The 15,066-nt window shown below is 48.9% G+C and overlaps 1 protein-coding gene across 2 annotated transcripts in view; it reads left to right on the top strand.

The window, feature by feature from the left end:
- The first annotated feature begins 1,412 nt into the window (after positions 1–1,412).
- Positions 1,413–15,066, top strand: part of tdrd5 (tudor domain containing 5) — a 34,183-nt gene continuing 20,529 nt past the window's right edge. Inside the window, exons 1-14 of one of the 2 annotated variants that reach the window (XM_014149580.3) lie at positions 1,413–1,516; positions 2,378–2,434; positions 2,687–2,924; positions 3,438–3,920; positions 4,054–4,262; positions 4,597–4,680; positions 4,925–4,981; positions 5,161–5,335; positions 5,667–5,836; positions 6,114–6,334; positions 6,589–6,798; positions 9,476–9,542; positions 11,039–11,239; positions 11,356–11,532. In XM_014149580.3, coding sequence (XP_014005055.1) covers positions 2,696–2,924; positions 3,438–3,920; positions 4,054–4,262; positions 4,597–4,680; positions 4,925–4,981; positions 5,161–5,335; positions 5,667–5,836; positions 6,114–6,334; positions 6,589–6,798; positions 9,476–9,542; positions 11,039–11,239; positions 11,356–11,532 — 2,283 coding nt within the window. In that variant the 5' untranslated portion in view covers positions 1,413–1,516; positions 2,378–2,434; positions 2,687–2,695. Of the gene's footprint in view, positions 1,517–2,377; positions 2,458–2,686; positions 2,925–3,437; positions 3,921–4,053; positions 4,263–4,596; positions 4,681–4,924; positions 4,982–5,160; positions 5,336–5,666; positions 5,837–6,113; positions 6,335–6,588; positions 6,799–9,475; positions 9,543–11,038; positions 11,240–11,355; positions 11,533–15,066 lie in introns of both variants that reach the window. The other variant, XM_014149579.3, reaches the window with a different exon arrangement.

The following is a 15,066-nucleotide window of genomic DNA, read 5'->3' as shown; positions in this document are numbered from 1 at the left end:
TTCACAAAGTGTCTCAGAGTAGGAGTGCTCATTTAGGATCAGCTCCTCCCTCTTATTCATTATGATTTCTAAACTGATCCTAGTCAGCACTCCCACTCTGGCACACTTTGTGAATAAGGGCCCAGTATATTTAAGCAATAAGGCCTGAATGGGTGTGGTTTATGGCCAATATACCACGGCTAATGGCTGTTCCTTTGTACGACGCAACGCGGAGTGCCTGGATACACCACAAACACCCGAGGTGCCTAATTGTTATTATAAACTGGTTATCAACATAATTAGAGCAGTATAAATACATGTTTTGTCATACCTGTGGTATACGGTCTGATATACCATGGCTGTCAGCCAATCAGCATTCAGCACTTGAACCAACCAGTTTATAATGACATTTAAGATATTGATAATATGTCTGACCTTCCTCCTCCTGCCATTCACTCTCTATTAAGGCCATAAACTTTTTGTTCTCCTCTCCGCTCACGTTCTCTCTCACACAATGCACGTCCACAACAGTTGAGGTGGACTTGACTGGCCTGTCTTCTATCTCTTCCTCTCCCTTGGTCTCCTGGGTAATCCCTCTTTGGCACTACTTTCCTCATGTTCCTCAGGGAGCCTCACTGTTTTGCTGCCCCTGTGACGGCGGCCCCTGAAAGTCGGGGACCCAGAATGTTCTCTCTTCACCATCTTCCATGCTCGCGGCGAGGGGAAGCTGACTCCAGGTGCTTCGCCATCCCTCTTGGCATGTTTGTGGCTGGTGAGAAGCGTGCAACCCAATGCTTGTTGCTAGTTGGTTTGCTGTTTGAGTGGCTGTCTTGGTTTCAACGGCCCTCGCTTCCTCAGTTGCGATCACCTATAGGACAGGGAGGAGGCCTTTGTCAAGGGCTGCTAGTTTGAAATATAAGTTGTCATTTTTGTTTTGTTTACATGATCATACCCAGTCATGTGAGGAATATCATTGGAAAAAAGGGCTACTTTGCAGATCTTTGTGCTTGGGTCGGGGAGTCACTGTCTTGGAATGTGCAAACTCAGATGTTTGTCTTTTCCAAAAAGGTGTTGGTGTTTAGTACAGGAAAGACACACATCCTCCCAGACACAATTTAGTTAAACTGTAAATTAAGTATTTGACCTACATTTCCTCTGCTATAATGAATTCTCATCAAGGCCCTCACCTAGGCCAAGAAATTAAGTATTTTAGTTTATTAGAAATGATTAGATTTGATTAACAAATTATTGAATAGTCTGTCATTCATATGTCTTATTATTGTTCATTAATATTAGGCTATTAATTATGGCTCCATTGTTTCACCTTTTGAAATAATTAAGTTTTAATATAATAATTGTATTGCATTCATAATTGTAGTAACTTTTGTAGATGTATGTAATAACTTTTGATAACGTTAAGCAACTTGCCATGGCAATAACAAGGTTAATCATGATTTTGGAAGCGATTTTGTCTGTATTTGCTCGCCATACTTGCACGCCTGATTTTCGCTGCCTGATTCCAGAAAATGTGTCTTAAGTGAGTAAACCATTCAATTGTCCTATATATTGCACAGCTTTGGAAGAAAACATGTGTTCTGAGACTACTAGATGTGAATAAACCAAATGCATTTTTTGGGCTAAATAAATCTTTAAGTAGTTATCTTGTAACTGTATGGCTCGTGACGTGCACTGATTTTGTCTCGCTAGTGTGGTGGAATGTATCTCTGGTCCAGCACGTTACTAACGCCCTGCACCAGAGCTAAGTGGAATGTTTCTCTGGTCCAGCACGTTACTAACGCCCTGCACCAGAGCTAAGTGGAATGTATTTCTGGTCCAGCACGTTACTAACGCCCTGCACCAGAGCTAAGTGGAATGTATCTCTGGTCCAGCACGTTACTAACGCCCTGCACCAGAGCTAAGTGGAATGTTTCTCTGGTCCAGCACGTTACTAACGCCCTGCACCAGAGCTAAGTGGAATGTATTTCTGGTCCAGCACGTTACTAACGCCCTGCACCAGAGCTAAGTGGAATGTATCTTTGGTCCAGCACGATACTAACGCCCTGCACCAGAGCTAAGTGGAATGTATCTCTGGTCCAGCACGTTACTAACGCCCCTGCACCAGAGCTAAGTGGAATGTATCTCTGGTCCAGCACGTTACTAACGCCCTGCACCAGAGCTAAGTGGAATGTATCTCTGGTCCAGCACGTTACTAACGCCCTGCACCAGAGCTAAGTGGAATGTATCTCTGGTCCAGCACGTTACTAACGCCCTGCACCAGAGCTAAGTGGAATGGGACACCGCTAACCACCTGTTTCAGCTGTGCTAATTGATGCTATTTGGACAGTGTTGGCTACATGCTGCTAACGAATTGAATCCATTCATTTATCTGCACCTGCAGACTTCAGACGAGTACCGTGGAATAAATTGACAGACTGATTGACCTCCTGTAGGAAAGGTTGGTCTTCACGAGTTGCTAGTGTAAGTTAGCTCAAATATGGAAACTGAATGCTTGTTGAAATCTTTTTTTTGTGAGCGACCTACAGTAGCTAACGTTAGTACTTTGATGAAATACTTTTCACATTGTGACAGCTTGTAACCGTCGTTAGCCTAATTAGCTAGTTGGTCCAATGGGGGTGGATTCTTTGCACATTTCAGTGTTTATTGTTCAGAAAATGCATTAGTTAGCTAAACTGTAGCCTCTGTCAAGTCTCACAGAATGACCCAGGAGCAGTTGCTCTCGAGCCTGAAGAAGGATGTGCGCTCCCTGCTCATCTCAGCCAAGCAGGGCCTGACCCCAGATCAGCTGAAGAGAGACTACATCAACATGCTGGGCCACCCCATGCCCCTGAGGATCCTTGGCTTCCGCAATGTACTGGACATGATCCGCGAGATGCCCGATGTGGTGTATGTTCTCTATCTGGGAGATGGCAGCATAGTGTTGAAGGGTAAGTACTGAGTACTAGTCCCACTGTTGATTTGCTGACTGTTGTGTCAAAGCAAGTTTGTTTTGTCGTTAACATGTGACATTATAGGCAGAACATGCTATCATTTTCATATTTGTTGACGAGTTACATTTTGCCTCGTGCTTGAGTATAGTATGCACAGTATCATGAGAGGAAGAATATACCATAACACAGATATCAATTCAACTCCAGCATACCAAACCCATCTCTCCAGTGGCATACCGCAGTTTCACGGAGCTCCGCAAGGTCTGAGCAAGGCCTTTTTGCAATGAGGCTGAGCGAAAATATTTTACAGCAAATGTTCTGTAATTCTAAACATTTTTGCCATGGCTTATGACCTGTTCATATGCTGTCTGGGAAGGGGGGGTGACCTCCAGTGGGCCCCCAACCCAACATTATTCACATTTTTTGGGGGGGGTCCCCAGAGCCTGTGGGCCCTCCTGCCTTGCGGGTGGGTGTCGTACTCCAATGCATCTTTCTTTCCCCATTCTGCAGCGGTGGCTGATGACGCCACCAGAGGCATCGTGGAGTTGGTGGCTAAGCAGCGCAGTGCCAAGAAGGCCCCTGCTCAGCGTGGTGGTGTGGGCTTCTTCTCCCCACGCTACCAGCATCACAACCCCATGGTCCTGCCGCGGCGTGGCCACGCACCCCCGGCCCTGCCGGCTCAGCTCCGGGCCCAGCTCCACCAGCTGCTCTCCCATGGGGCCGTGGGTCTATCGGAGCTGGAGACAGCCTTCGCCCGCCGCTTTGGCTTCCCTTTACGTGTCAACAACTACGGCTTCTATTCCATCGCCGAGATGCTGGCAGCGGCCGCCGACCTGGTGGCAGTCACACAAAGCAGGATGGGCTCCCAGCTGTCCCTCAGGGGGGCAGTGGTGGCATCGCGGATGAGGACTGGACCCATAAAGCCGTTATTCCCATTGAAGCAGACCATCCAAACTGTTCCTATCGTAAGGCAGATGACCCAGACAAACTCAGGTTGGTTGGTCCCACAGTGAAAGATATAACTCCATTTCAAGCAGATAATGTTGAATATAATTGATTGCTGCTCATGTACAGTACACATTGCACACATTGAAAAAATATATATATTTCAGTTTTATATATCCAGTCCCAGTAGAAAGACACACTACAGAGTCCAGTACTCCGAATCCAGTGTCCAGTACCCAGAATCTTGTAGTACCAGCGCCACTCCCTGAGGCTGCAGTCCTTAACAGCCCAGAGGCGGACCAGGGCTCTCTGCCAATGGATTACACAACACCACAGCCAGAACCAGAACCCACGCAGGATGGACAACTGTTTCAGAAGTGTGTCATCAAGGTGTGTATCCTGCTGTCTTTCCTGCTGTCTTTCCTGCTGTCTTTACCTCTGTGGTGTGTGTTCAGCCACGTAAAAATAGTTTCCCCCATGATCTTGTTTTTGATTGGGTGCAAAGCCTGCCAACGTAACATTCAGATCTGCCAACATCAGGCTTACAACCAAGTTACTGTGCTGTATCTTGGGTCTGTGCTTGTGAAGCTTTAGAGGGCGAAAGTCTTGATTTTTAGAGAAGGGAATCGAATGTGCTTCTGAATAGCAGTAGTGAAAAGTAGAACAAATGCCTTGTAGCCCCTCCCCCTTGTCATGTTTTGCTTGTGTTGATTGGCATCTGCAGCTGGAGGAGGAGCTTAGGCAGCGTATTCTGGAGAACGGGCATGCGGGCACAGTCAGTCCAGAACTAAAGGCCAAGCTTCGCCAGGTCAGTCCACTGACTGCATCCCAATGAGCACCCTATTCCCTTTATAGTACACTACATTTGACCAGGGCACATATAGTTCACTACTATTGACCAGGGCCCATTTTTACCAGGGCTCATATAGTACACTACTATTGACCAGGGCACTATATAAGGAATAGGGTGTCATTTGGGACACATCCTGTCTCTACCCAAATACCAAATCCATCTAATGACAGTAGAGATTATAACACGACGAACCTTCCAGGTTGTAGCCCAAAACAGTGAGGGACTATCCGTCCACGATCTCCCTGCAGAATTCAAGGTAATTTATAATTTATACTGACAAATCAAATACATTCCCTTTGGAATGCCTACATACTAACCGATGCCTAATGAAGCCTAATCATTTGGAGTTTTTTAAATCCCAAAGTATTTTTTCTTGTTAGTGTCTTGTATGTTGCGCTGACCTTTGTTGCCCTTATGACCCACGGTTGACCCCAGAGGGTGTTTGGGGAGGAGCTGCCGGTGGTCCAGAGTGGCTTCCTGAGTACCACGGAGATGGTGGGCGCCCTGAGCGACACGCTCTACCTGCGGCCCGTGGCGGGCGACGAGGGCAACCACTGGGTGGTCATGGACATCCAGAATGCCCCTGGACACACAACGCTTCAACAACCAGGTCTGCTACGCTCCTCTGGCTTTAACCTAGGATCAGATTACACCACTACCAATCCTCAAATGAACCATCAGGGGGGTAAACAAATATCTGACCTTAGATCAGTGGTTAGGGAGCAATCTCTGGCACACACACAACACCTATCTACTTTATTTCTAGCCATATGTTAGTTCGGGACAATCAGATTTTGATTGATTACTAACTCATTGTTAGAACCAAAAAGTATAACTTTTGTTGCCCATTTAAGATTCAACAAAACAGGTATTTTGGGTCTAAGTGTGTCATGACTGATCTCATTCAATATGTCACTTTGGTATTATTTGTGCTGTGGTAGGAACGGCGGAGCCCGACGGCCCCGATGAGGGTGTCAAGGCTCTGAACCCGTCAGGTACGGGCTACTACTTCAGCTGTGGGGAGTCTCCCTGGGAGGGAGAGGGAGGCGAGACCAAGCCCAACTTGGAGGAAGACATGGAGCTCCGCATCACCACCAAGACCTTCTACCAGGTGAGCTGGAGCCTGGGGAAAGGCATCTGCCTTTGGCTTGAGACAAAGGGCAGCCAGCTCCGCTCCTGGAGGGACACAACGCTCAAAGTCCTGATCAAATACATGAAGTGTGTAAGTGCTGGGCACAAATGAAATCCTGCACCCATTGCTGCAGTTTTGCAGACAGGAAAATCTGTGTCACTATGGTCCATATCTGTGTAGAATGTGTTTATGTATACTTGTTCACATGCATAACAAGAGTGTACACACATATTCTGTTTATGGCTGCTTCCCTCAGATGGTGGATATGTACGGCTCGTTGCCGGTGCGTTGTCGGCATGGGGCGGTGATTCCCCCGGACGCCATGCGGGGCCAGAGGCTGAGGGCCCCCACGTGCAGGGGCCCTCGGGAGCTGGTGGCCGTGCTGGTGGAGCATGTGGAGTCACCCTCGAACTTCTACATCCGCTTTGATGAGAGCCAGGAGGCCCGCGCCCTGGAGAACATGATGATTGAGATGAGGTGAACAACAGCCCTCTGCTGGAGGGATAGGGGGACGAGAGGCTTCCCTGCCTCAGTGGCTGGGATTTGACATGTAGTCCAATTGGCTTATTTGGTATGAATGTGCAGTAACTCTTCATATCTAGTAGTCGTCCACCCCGTTACCCTCAACTATGTAGTGTGTTTTTAGGTCAATGCACATGAAGGAGAAGAGACTAGGGGTGGATGCAACTGAATGCTATGTTTTGGTGCTCTCTCTTCCTCCCTCCCTCCAGGAGCTGCTACACCTGTCCCGAGGTGTCGGAGCGTTACCGTCTGCCGGGGCGCTACGTGCGTACGGGCCAGGTGTGCTGCGTGGCGCCCCAGGGCATCTGGTTCTACCGCGTGGTGGTTCACCGTGTACTCAACGACACCCATGCAGAGGTCTACTACGTGGACTTTGGAGACCTTACCACTGTCCAGAGGAGCAGCCTCAACTTCCTCAAGTAGGACCCCGACTGTGACCAAATGACACCATATTTCCTATATACAGGGTTTGTAAGGTCATGAAAATCCTGGAAAAGTCATACAATTTTAAAATGATGTTTTCCAGGCCTGGAAAAGTTTTGGGAATTGATCAAATCTGAAACGATTTTGAAAAGTAATGGTAATTAATTTCAAAATGTATGTTAATGTAATTTATTTAGGCACGTTATCATATCAGCCAGGATCTTTAGTGCGTTTGTGTTAGAGAGACAGTCGGACATTGCAGTAGCAGGTAGGCCTTTAAAATCTGATGGAGAACAGACTTATAACTAGGTAGCCAATTCAAAACATATCTTGTACCCGCTAGGTAACTGTTAACCTATTATTAGCGTGTATTCATTTTTTTGTCATGTCCCAAAAGAAAATCCAACGATAATTGCGAATAAGGACATAGAAAGTTAATTAACCTTTTCTAATGATTTAAATGATTATTTTTGACGAAACAAACAATTCACGCCGTTGTATTAGTTCGGATTCGGTTCAATTGCGGTGAATCGAATCATGTGAATCAAAATAATAATTTGTGAATCGCAAACAGTAATTTTATGAAAACATTTGTAGCCTTTCTTTTGAATTATGTGGCTTCAAAACTAGTTTTGTAGATACTTCCAGTTGATTTGGACATCCAATGTAGGGGACATTGCAACTCAATAGATGCTTGTCAGCCTGCAAAGTAAACATTTCTGAGGTAGCTAAGATGCATAGCGAAGTTACATTTCCTGTCGTCCATTTTTGGTCTGGTTGAGTATAAAGATTTGTAGCCTACCATAGCCATTTGATCTTTGATATATTGAATCTGCGAATTATTTCAAAAGGCATAATACGTATTTCATTGCAATGTTGCAATGTTATACATGAAGAGTGGTCAACCATCCTCCAGGAGAGCTAATGGTGTCCAGGCTTTTATTCCAGTCACCCTCTAACAAACCACATTTTTATAAAATTAGTAGCTCAACTGGACCTTGATAAACTGTGTTTGAGCAGGGCTTGATCAAAAGCCTGCACACCCAGTATCTCTCCAGACTGAGGGTTGACCACATGTTTCATACAGTTATTCAGACAGGTATTCTACTTGGGGGGGGGGGGTTAAGGGCCTTGCACAACAACAGAAGATGGTACATGGGATCAGAGAGCAGCCTCCCAGTGTTGAGACGACATTACACTTCATTTTTCTATATATACACTACCGTTGAAAAGTTTGGGGTCACTTAGAAAAGCAAGTATTTTTTTTATTTTTTTTTTTATTATTTTTTTTGTCCATTAAAATAACATCAAATTACAGAGGCCCATTATCAGCAACCGTCACTACTGTGTTCAAATGGCTGAGTATCTGGAGCGTCAGCATTTGTGGGTTCAATTATAGGCTCAAAATGGTCAGAAACAAATACCTGCCTAGAAGGCCAGCATCCCGGAGTCGCCTCTTCACTGTTGATGTTGAGACTGATGTTTTGCAGGTACTATTTAATGAAGCTGCCAGTTGAGGACTTGTGAGGCGTCTGTTTCTCAAACTATACACTCTAATGTACTTGTCCTCTTGCTCAGGTTGTGCACTGGGGCCTCCCACTATTTCTATTCTGGTTAGAGCCAGTTTGTGCTGTTCTGTGAAGGGAGTAGTACCCAGCGTTGTACAAGATCTTCAGTTTCTTGGCAATTTCTCGCATGGAATAGCCTTAATTTCTCAGAACAAGAATAGACTGACGAGTTTCAGAAGGTCTTTGTTTCTAGCCATTTTGAGCCTGTAATCGAACCCACAAATACTGATGCTCCTTTATCTGAAGCTTCTTTAATCAGCAGAACAGTTTTCAGCTGTGCTAACATAATTGTAAAAGGGTTTTCTAATGATCAATTAGCCTTTTAAAATGATAAACTTGGATTAGCTAACACAACGTGCCATTGGACACAGGAGTGATGGTTGCTGATAATGGGCCTCTGTACGCCTATGTAGATATTCCATTAAAAACTAAATCAGCCGTTTCCAGCTACAATAGTCATTTACAACATTAACAATGTCTACACTGTGTTTCTGATCAATTTTATGTTATTTTAATGGACACAACGTGCTTTTCTTTCAAAAACAAGGACATTTCTAAGTGACCCCAAACATTTGAATGGTGGTGGACAAAGAAGCGGCGCCAATTGTTGGTCATGGAAATTTGGTGATAAGTCATGGAATTCCATCTGTCAAAATGTGGATGGACCCTGTATATCGTGCACTACTATTGACCAGCCATTTGGGACGAATCCCCTGTCCACAACCAACCCTTTTCCCCTTGCCCGTGGCATAGATCTGAAAGGACTGGATAGGTAGTGTACTTAAAAGGGAATAGTGTGTAATTTGGGACGTTGCCTGTGGTCATGTCCAGAACCCTAGACCTCTACTCCCTAGGCACTTGTCTAGATCTGAGAGGACTGGATAGGTAGTGCACTGAAAAGGGAATAGGGTGTCATTTGGGATGAAGACAATGTTTTCCTTTCTTTTGCCAACTAATCATTAGCTGTAGAATTGAGAAGGAAAGGTATTGGAAGTGACTGTTTGTATCCCTAGTATCTGATGTCACCATGTGTTGATCGATGTGTTGATGGATGAGTTGCTCTGTGCAAGGTGGTAACAGAAAGAGTTTTGTCTATCCCCCTCAGGTCTTGTTACTCAGAGCTCCCAGCACAAGCAGTCCCGTCATCGCTGGCTGGAATCAAGCCTTTCGGTGTAAGACCTTCTACGCTACTGTTTACACAATCTACCTTCCGTGGACCCAGATTCATGAATTAATAAAGTGTCTTGAGTATGATTACTGATCTAGGATCAGATCCCCCACCCCGCTGTCCATATAATATCAAACAAATCCTATATCAGTACTACTTCTCTGAGACGCTTAATACATATAGTCTCTGGTCTGAGAAGTACTGAAACCTGCCCTATTAATACATAGTCTCTGGTCTGAGAAGAACTGAAACCCGCCCTCTTAATACATACAGTCTCTGGTCTGAGAAGAACTGAAACCTGCCCTCTCAATACATAGTCTCTGGTCTGAGAAGAACTGAAACCTGCCCTCTCAATACATACATTCTCTGGTCTGAGAAGAACTGAAACCTGCCCTCTCAATACATAGTCTCTGGTCTGAGAAGAACTGAAACCTGCCCTCTCAATACATACAGTCTCTGGTCTGAGAAGAACTGAAACCTGCCCTCTCAATACATAGTCTCTGGTCTGAGAAGAACTGAAACCTGCCCTCTCAATACATACATTCTCTGGTCTGAGAAGAACTGAAACCTGCCCTCTCAATACATAGTCTCTGGTCTGAGAAGAACTGAAACCTGCCCTCTCAATACATACAGTCTCTGGTCTGAGAAGAACTGAAACCTGCCCTCTCAATACATACAGTCTCTGGTCTGAGAAGAACTGAAACCTGCCCTCTCAATACATACAGTCTCTGGTCTGAGAAGAACTGAAACCTGCCCTCTCAATACATACAGTCTCTGGTCTGAGAAGAACTGAAACCTGCCCTCTCAATACATAGTCTCTGGTCTGAGAAGAACTGAAACCTGCCCTCTCAATACATACAGTCTCTGGTCTGAGAAGAACTGAAACCTGCCCTCTCAATACATACAGTCTCTGGTCTGAGAAGAACTGAAACCTGCCCTCTCAATACATACATTCTCTGGTCTGAGAAGAACTGAAACCTGCCCTCTCAATACATACAGTCTCTGGTCTGAGAAGAACTGAAACCTGCCCTCTCAATACATACAGTCTCTGGTCTGAGAAGAACTGAAACCCGCCCTCTCAATACATACAGTCTCTGGTCTGAGAAGAACTGAAACCTGCCCTCTCAATACATACAGTCTCTGGTCTGAGAAGAACTGAAACCCGCCCTCTCAATACATACAGTCTCTGGTCTGAGAAGAACTGAAACCTGCCCTCTTAATACATACAGTCTCTGGTCTGAGAAGAACTGAAACCTGCCCTCTCAATACATACAGTCTCTGGTCTGAGAAGAACTGAAACCCGCCCTCTCAATACATACAGTCTCTGGTCTGAGAAGAACTGAAACCCGCCCTCTTAATACATACAGTCTCTGGTCTGAGAAGAACTGAAACCTGCCCTCTTAATACATACAGTCTCTGGTCTGAGAAGAACTGAAACCTGCCCTCTTAATACATAGTCTCTGGTCTGAACTGAAACCCACTGTGTTTTTCTCCTCCCAGGGCAGCTGGAGTGCCAACGCCAAGACCTCCTTCCAGAAGCTATGTTGTGACCGTACCCTGGTGGCAGCCCTGCATGGCTACCACGCCGACTTCCTGCAGCTCTTTCTGTGCGACACGCACACCGAGGAGGACGTGTACATCCACAGCGCCCTGCAGGCCCAGGGCCATGGGCTCTGCTGCGCCCCCGCCGTCAGCGCAGCGGTCAGTCACGTGCTGAACATACAAACCTATCAAATGTCAAGGCATTTCCCATTTAGTTATTCAATGATCCAATGCAATCTCCCATAACCTTCTCCTCCTCCCATCTGTCCTCTCAGTTGTGTAACCAGTTCAACCCAGTGAGCCTCTATCTGGGCGAAGGCGTGTTTGGCGTGGGAATGGAAATGGAGGACGAGGACCCCACCCTGGAGCCTTGCCACGAAGCCACCACCATCACTTCCCAGCACAACATCACCCAACCCCTGCCCAAGAGCTCCCCTTGCCCCACTCACACGGTACAGAATATCCTCTCACATGCACGCATATTCACTCACACACACACAGAGACGACACCCTGTCTCTCTCTCACTATAGCATTCTCTCCTCCACTAACACTGTCCACATAACAGCCCTTATCAGAGTATAGAAGGCCTGGCAGAGCAGTCCCAGCGTGAGTAGTAGCAGTCCCAGCGTGAGTAGTAGCAGTCCCAGCGTGAGTAGTAGCAGTCCCAGCGTGAGTAGTAGCAGTCCCAGCGTGAGTAGTAGCAGTCCCAGCGTGAGTAGTAGCAGTCCCAGCGTGAGTAGTAGCAGTCCCAGCGTGAGTAGTAGCAGTCCCAGCGTGAGTAGTAGCAGTCCCAGCGTGAGTAGTAGCAGTCCCAGCGTGAGTAGTAGCAGTCCCAGCGTGAGTAGTAGCAGTCCCAGCGTGAGTAGTAGCAGTCCCAGCGTGAGTAGTAGCAGTCCCAGCGTGAGTAGTAGCAGCCCCAGCGTGAGTAGTAGCAGCCCCAGCGTGAGTAGTAGCAGCCCCAGCGTGAGTAGTAGCAGCCCCAGCGTGAGTAGTAGCAGCCCCAGCGTGAGTAGTAGCAGCCCCAGCGTGAGTAGTAGCAGCCCCAGCGTGAGTAGTAGCAGCCCCAGCGTGAGTAGTAGCAGCCCCAGCGTGAGTAGTAGCAGCCCCAGCGTGAGTAGTAGCAGCCCCAGCGTGAGTAGTAGCAGCCCCAGCGTGAGTAGTAGCAGCCCCAGCGTGAGTAGTAGCAGCCCCAGCGTGAGTAGTAGCAGCCCCAGCGTGAGTAGTAGCAGCCCCAGCGTGAGTAGCAGCAGTAGTAGCAGCCCCAGTGTTAGCCCCAGCGTTAGTAGCAGCCCCAGTGTTAGCCCCAGCGTTAGTAGCAGCCCCAGTGTTAGCCCCAGCGTTAGTAGCAGCCCCAGTGTTAGCCCCAGCGTTTGTAGCAGCCCCAGCGTTTGTAGCAGCCCCAGCGTTTGTAGCAGCCCCAGCGTTTGTAGCAGCCCCAGCGTTTGTAGCAGCCCCAGCGTTTGTAGCAGCCCCAGCGTTTGTAGCAGCCCCAGCGTTTGTAGCAGCCCCAGCGTTTGTAGCAGCCCCAGCGTTTGTAGCAGCCCCAGCGTTTGTAGCAGCCCCAGCGTTTGTAGCAGCCCCAGTGTTTGTAGCAGCCCCAGTGTTTGTAGCAGCCCCAGTGTTAGTAGCAGCCCCAGTGTTAGTAGCAGCCCCATTGTTAGTAGCAGCCCCATTGTTAGTAGCAGCCCCATTGTTAGTAGCAGCCCCATTGTTAGTAGCAGCCCCAGTGTTAGTAGCAGCCCCAGTGTTAGTAGCAGCCCCAGTGTTAGTAGCAGCCCCAGTGTTAGTAGCAGCCCCAGTGTTAGTAGCAGCAGTAGTAGCAGCCCCAGTGTTTGTAGCAGCCCCATTGTTTGTAGCAGCCCCATTGTTTGTAGCAGCCCCATTGTTTGTAGCAGCCCCATTGTTTGTAGCAGCCCCATTGTTTGTAGCAGCCCCAGCGTTAGTAGCAGCCCCAGCGTCAGTAGCAGCAGCCCCGGCGTCAGCAGTCAGTAGCAGCAGCCCCGGCGTCAGCAGTCAGTAGCAGCAGCCGTCAGCAGTCAGTAGCAGCAGCCCCGGCGTCAGCAGTCAGTAGCAGCAGCCCCGGCGTCAGCAGTCAGTAGCAGCAGCCCCGGCGTCAGCAGCAGCCCCGGCGTCAGCAGCAGCCCCGGCGTCAGTAGCAGCCCCGGCGTCAGCAGTCAGTAGCAGCCCCGGCGTCAGCAGTCAGTAGCGGCCCCGGCGTTAGTAGCGGCCCCAGCGTTAGTAGCAGTAGTAGCAGCCCCAGCGTTAGTAGCAGTAGTAGCAGCCCCAGCGTTAGTAGCAGCAGTAGTAGCAGCCCCAGCGTTAGTAGCAGTAGTAGCAGCCCCAGTGTTAGTAGCAGTAGCAGCAGCCCCAGTGTTAGTAGCAGCCCCAGTGTTAGTAGCAGCCCCAGTGTTAGTAGCAGCCCCAGTGTTAGTAGCAGCCCCAGTGTTAGTAGCAGCCCCAGTGTTAGTAGCAGCCCCAGCGTTAGTAGCAGTAGTAGCAGCCTCAGTGTTAGCAGCAGCAGTAGTAGCAGCCCCAGTGTTAGTAGCAGTAGTAGCAGCCTCAGTGTTAGTAGCAGCAGTAGTAGCAGCCCCAGCGTTAGTAGCAGCAGTAGTAGTAGCAGCCCCAGCGTTAGTAGCAGCGTTAGTAGCAGCCCCAGCGTTAGTAGCAGTAGTAGCAGCCCCAGTGTTAGTAGCAGCCTCAGTGTTAGCAGCAGCAGTAGTAGCAGCCCCAGCGTTAGTAGCAGCAGTAGTAGCAGCCCCAGTGTTAGTAGCAGTAGTAGCAGCCCCAGTGTTAGTAGCAGCCTCAGTGTTAGCAGCAGCAGTAGTAGCAGCCCCAGTGTTAGTAGCGTTAGTAGCAGCCCCAGCGTTAGTAGCAGCCCCAGTGTTAGTAGCAGCAGTAGTAGCAGCCCCAGCGTTAGTAGCAGCCCCAGCGTTAGTAGCAGCAGTAGTAGCAGCCCCGGCGTTAGTAGCAGCAGTAGTAGCAGCCCCGGCGTTAGTAGCAGCAGTAGTAGCAGCCCCGGCGTTAGTAGCAGCAGTAGTAGCAGCCCCGGCGTTAGTAGCAGCAGTAGTAGCAGCCCCGGCGTTAGTAGCAGCAGTAGTAGCAGCCCCGGCGTTAGTAGCAGCAGTAGTAGCAGCCCCGGCGTTAGTAGCAGCAGTAGTAGCAGCCCCGGCGTTAGTAGCAGCAGTAGTAGCAGCCCCGGCGTTAGTAGCAGCAGTAGTAGCAGCCCCGGCGTTAGTAGCAGCAGTAGTAGCAGCCCCGGCGTTAGTAGCAGCAGTAGTAGCAGCCCCGGCGTTAGTAGCAGCAGTAGTAGCAGCCCCGGCGTTAGTAGCAGCAGTAGTAGCAGCCCCGGCGTTAGTAGCAGCAGTAGTAGCAGCCCCGGCGTTAGTAGCAGCAGTAGTAGCAGCCCCGGCGTTAGTAGCAGCAGTAGTAGCAGCCCCGGCGTTAGTAGCAGCAGTAGTAGCAGCCCCGGCGTTAGTAGCAGCAGTAGTAGCAGCCCCGGCGTTAGTAGCAGCAGTAGTAGCAGCCCCGGCGTTAGTAGCAGCAGTAGTAGCAGCCCCGGCGTTAGTAGCAGCAGTAGTAGCAGCCCCGGCGTTAGTAGCAGCAGTAGTAGCAGCCCCGGCGTTAGTAGCAGCAGTAGTAGTAGCGGCCCCGGCGTTAGTAGCAGCAGTAGTAGTAGCGGCCCCGGCGTTAGTAGCAGCAGTAGTAGTAGCGGCCCCGGCGTTAGTAGCAGCAGTAGTAGTAGCGGCCCCGGCGTTAGTAGCAGCAGTAGTAGTAGCGGCCCCGGCGTTAGTAGCAGCAGTAGTAGTAGCGGCCCCGGCGTTAGTAGCAGCAGTAGTAGTAGCGGCCCCGGCGTTAGTAGCAGCAGTAGTAGTAGCGGCCCCGGCGTTAGTAGCAGCAGTAGTAGTAGCGGCCCCGGCGTTAGTAGCAGCAGTAGTAGTAGCGGCCCCGGCGTTAGTAGCAGCAGTAGTAGTAGCGGCCCCGGCGT

The sequence above is a fragment of the Salmo salar genome, chromosome 16 (genome assembly GCF_965601325.2).
Source record: "Salmo salar chromosome 16, fSalSal1, whole genome shotgun sequence".
Classification (NCBI taxonomy): Eukaryota; Metazoa; Chordata; class Actinopteri; order Salmoniformes; family Salmonidae; genus Salmo; species Salmo salar.
This window is presented reverse-complemented; position numbering and strand designations above follow the sequence as displayed.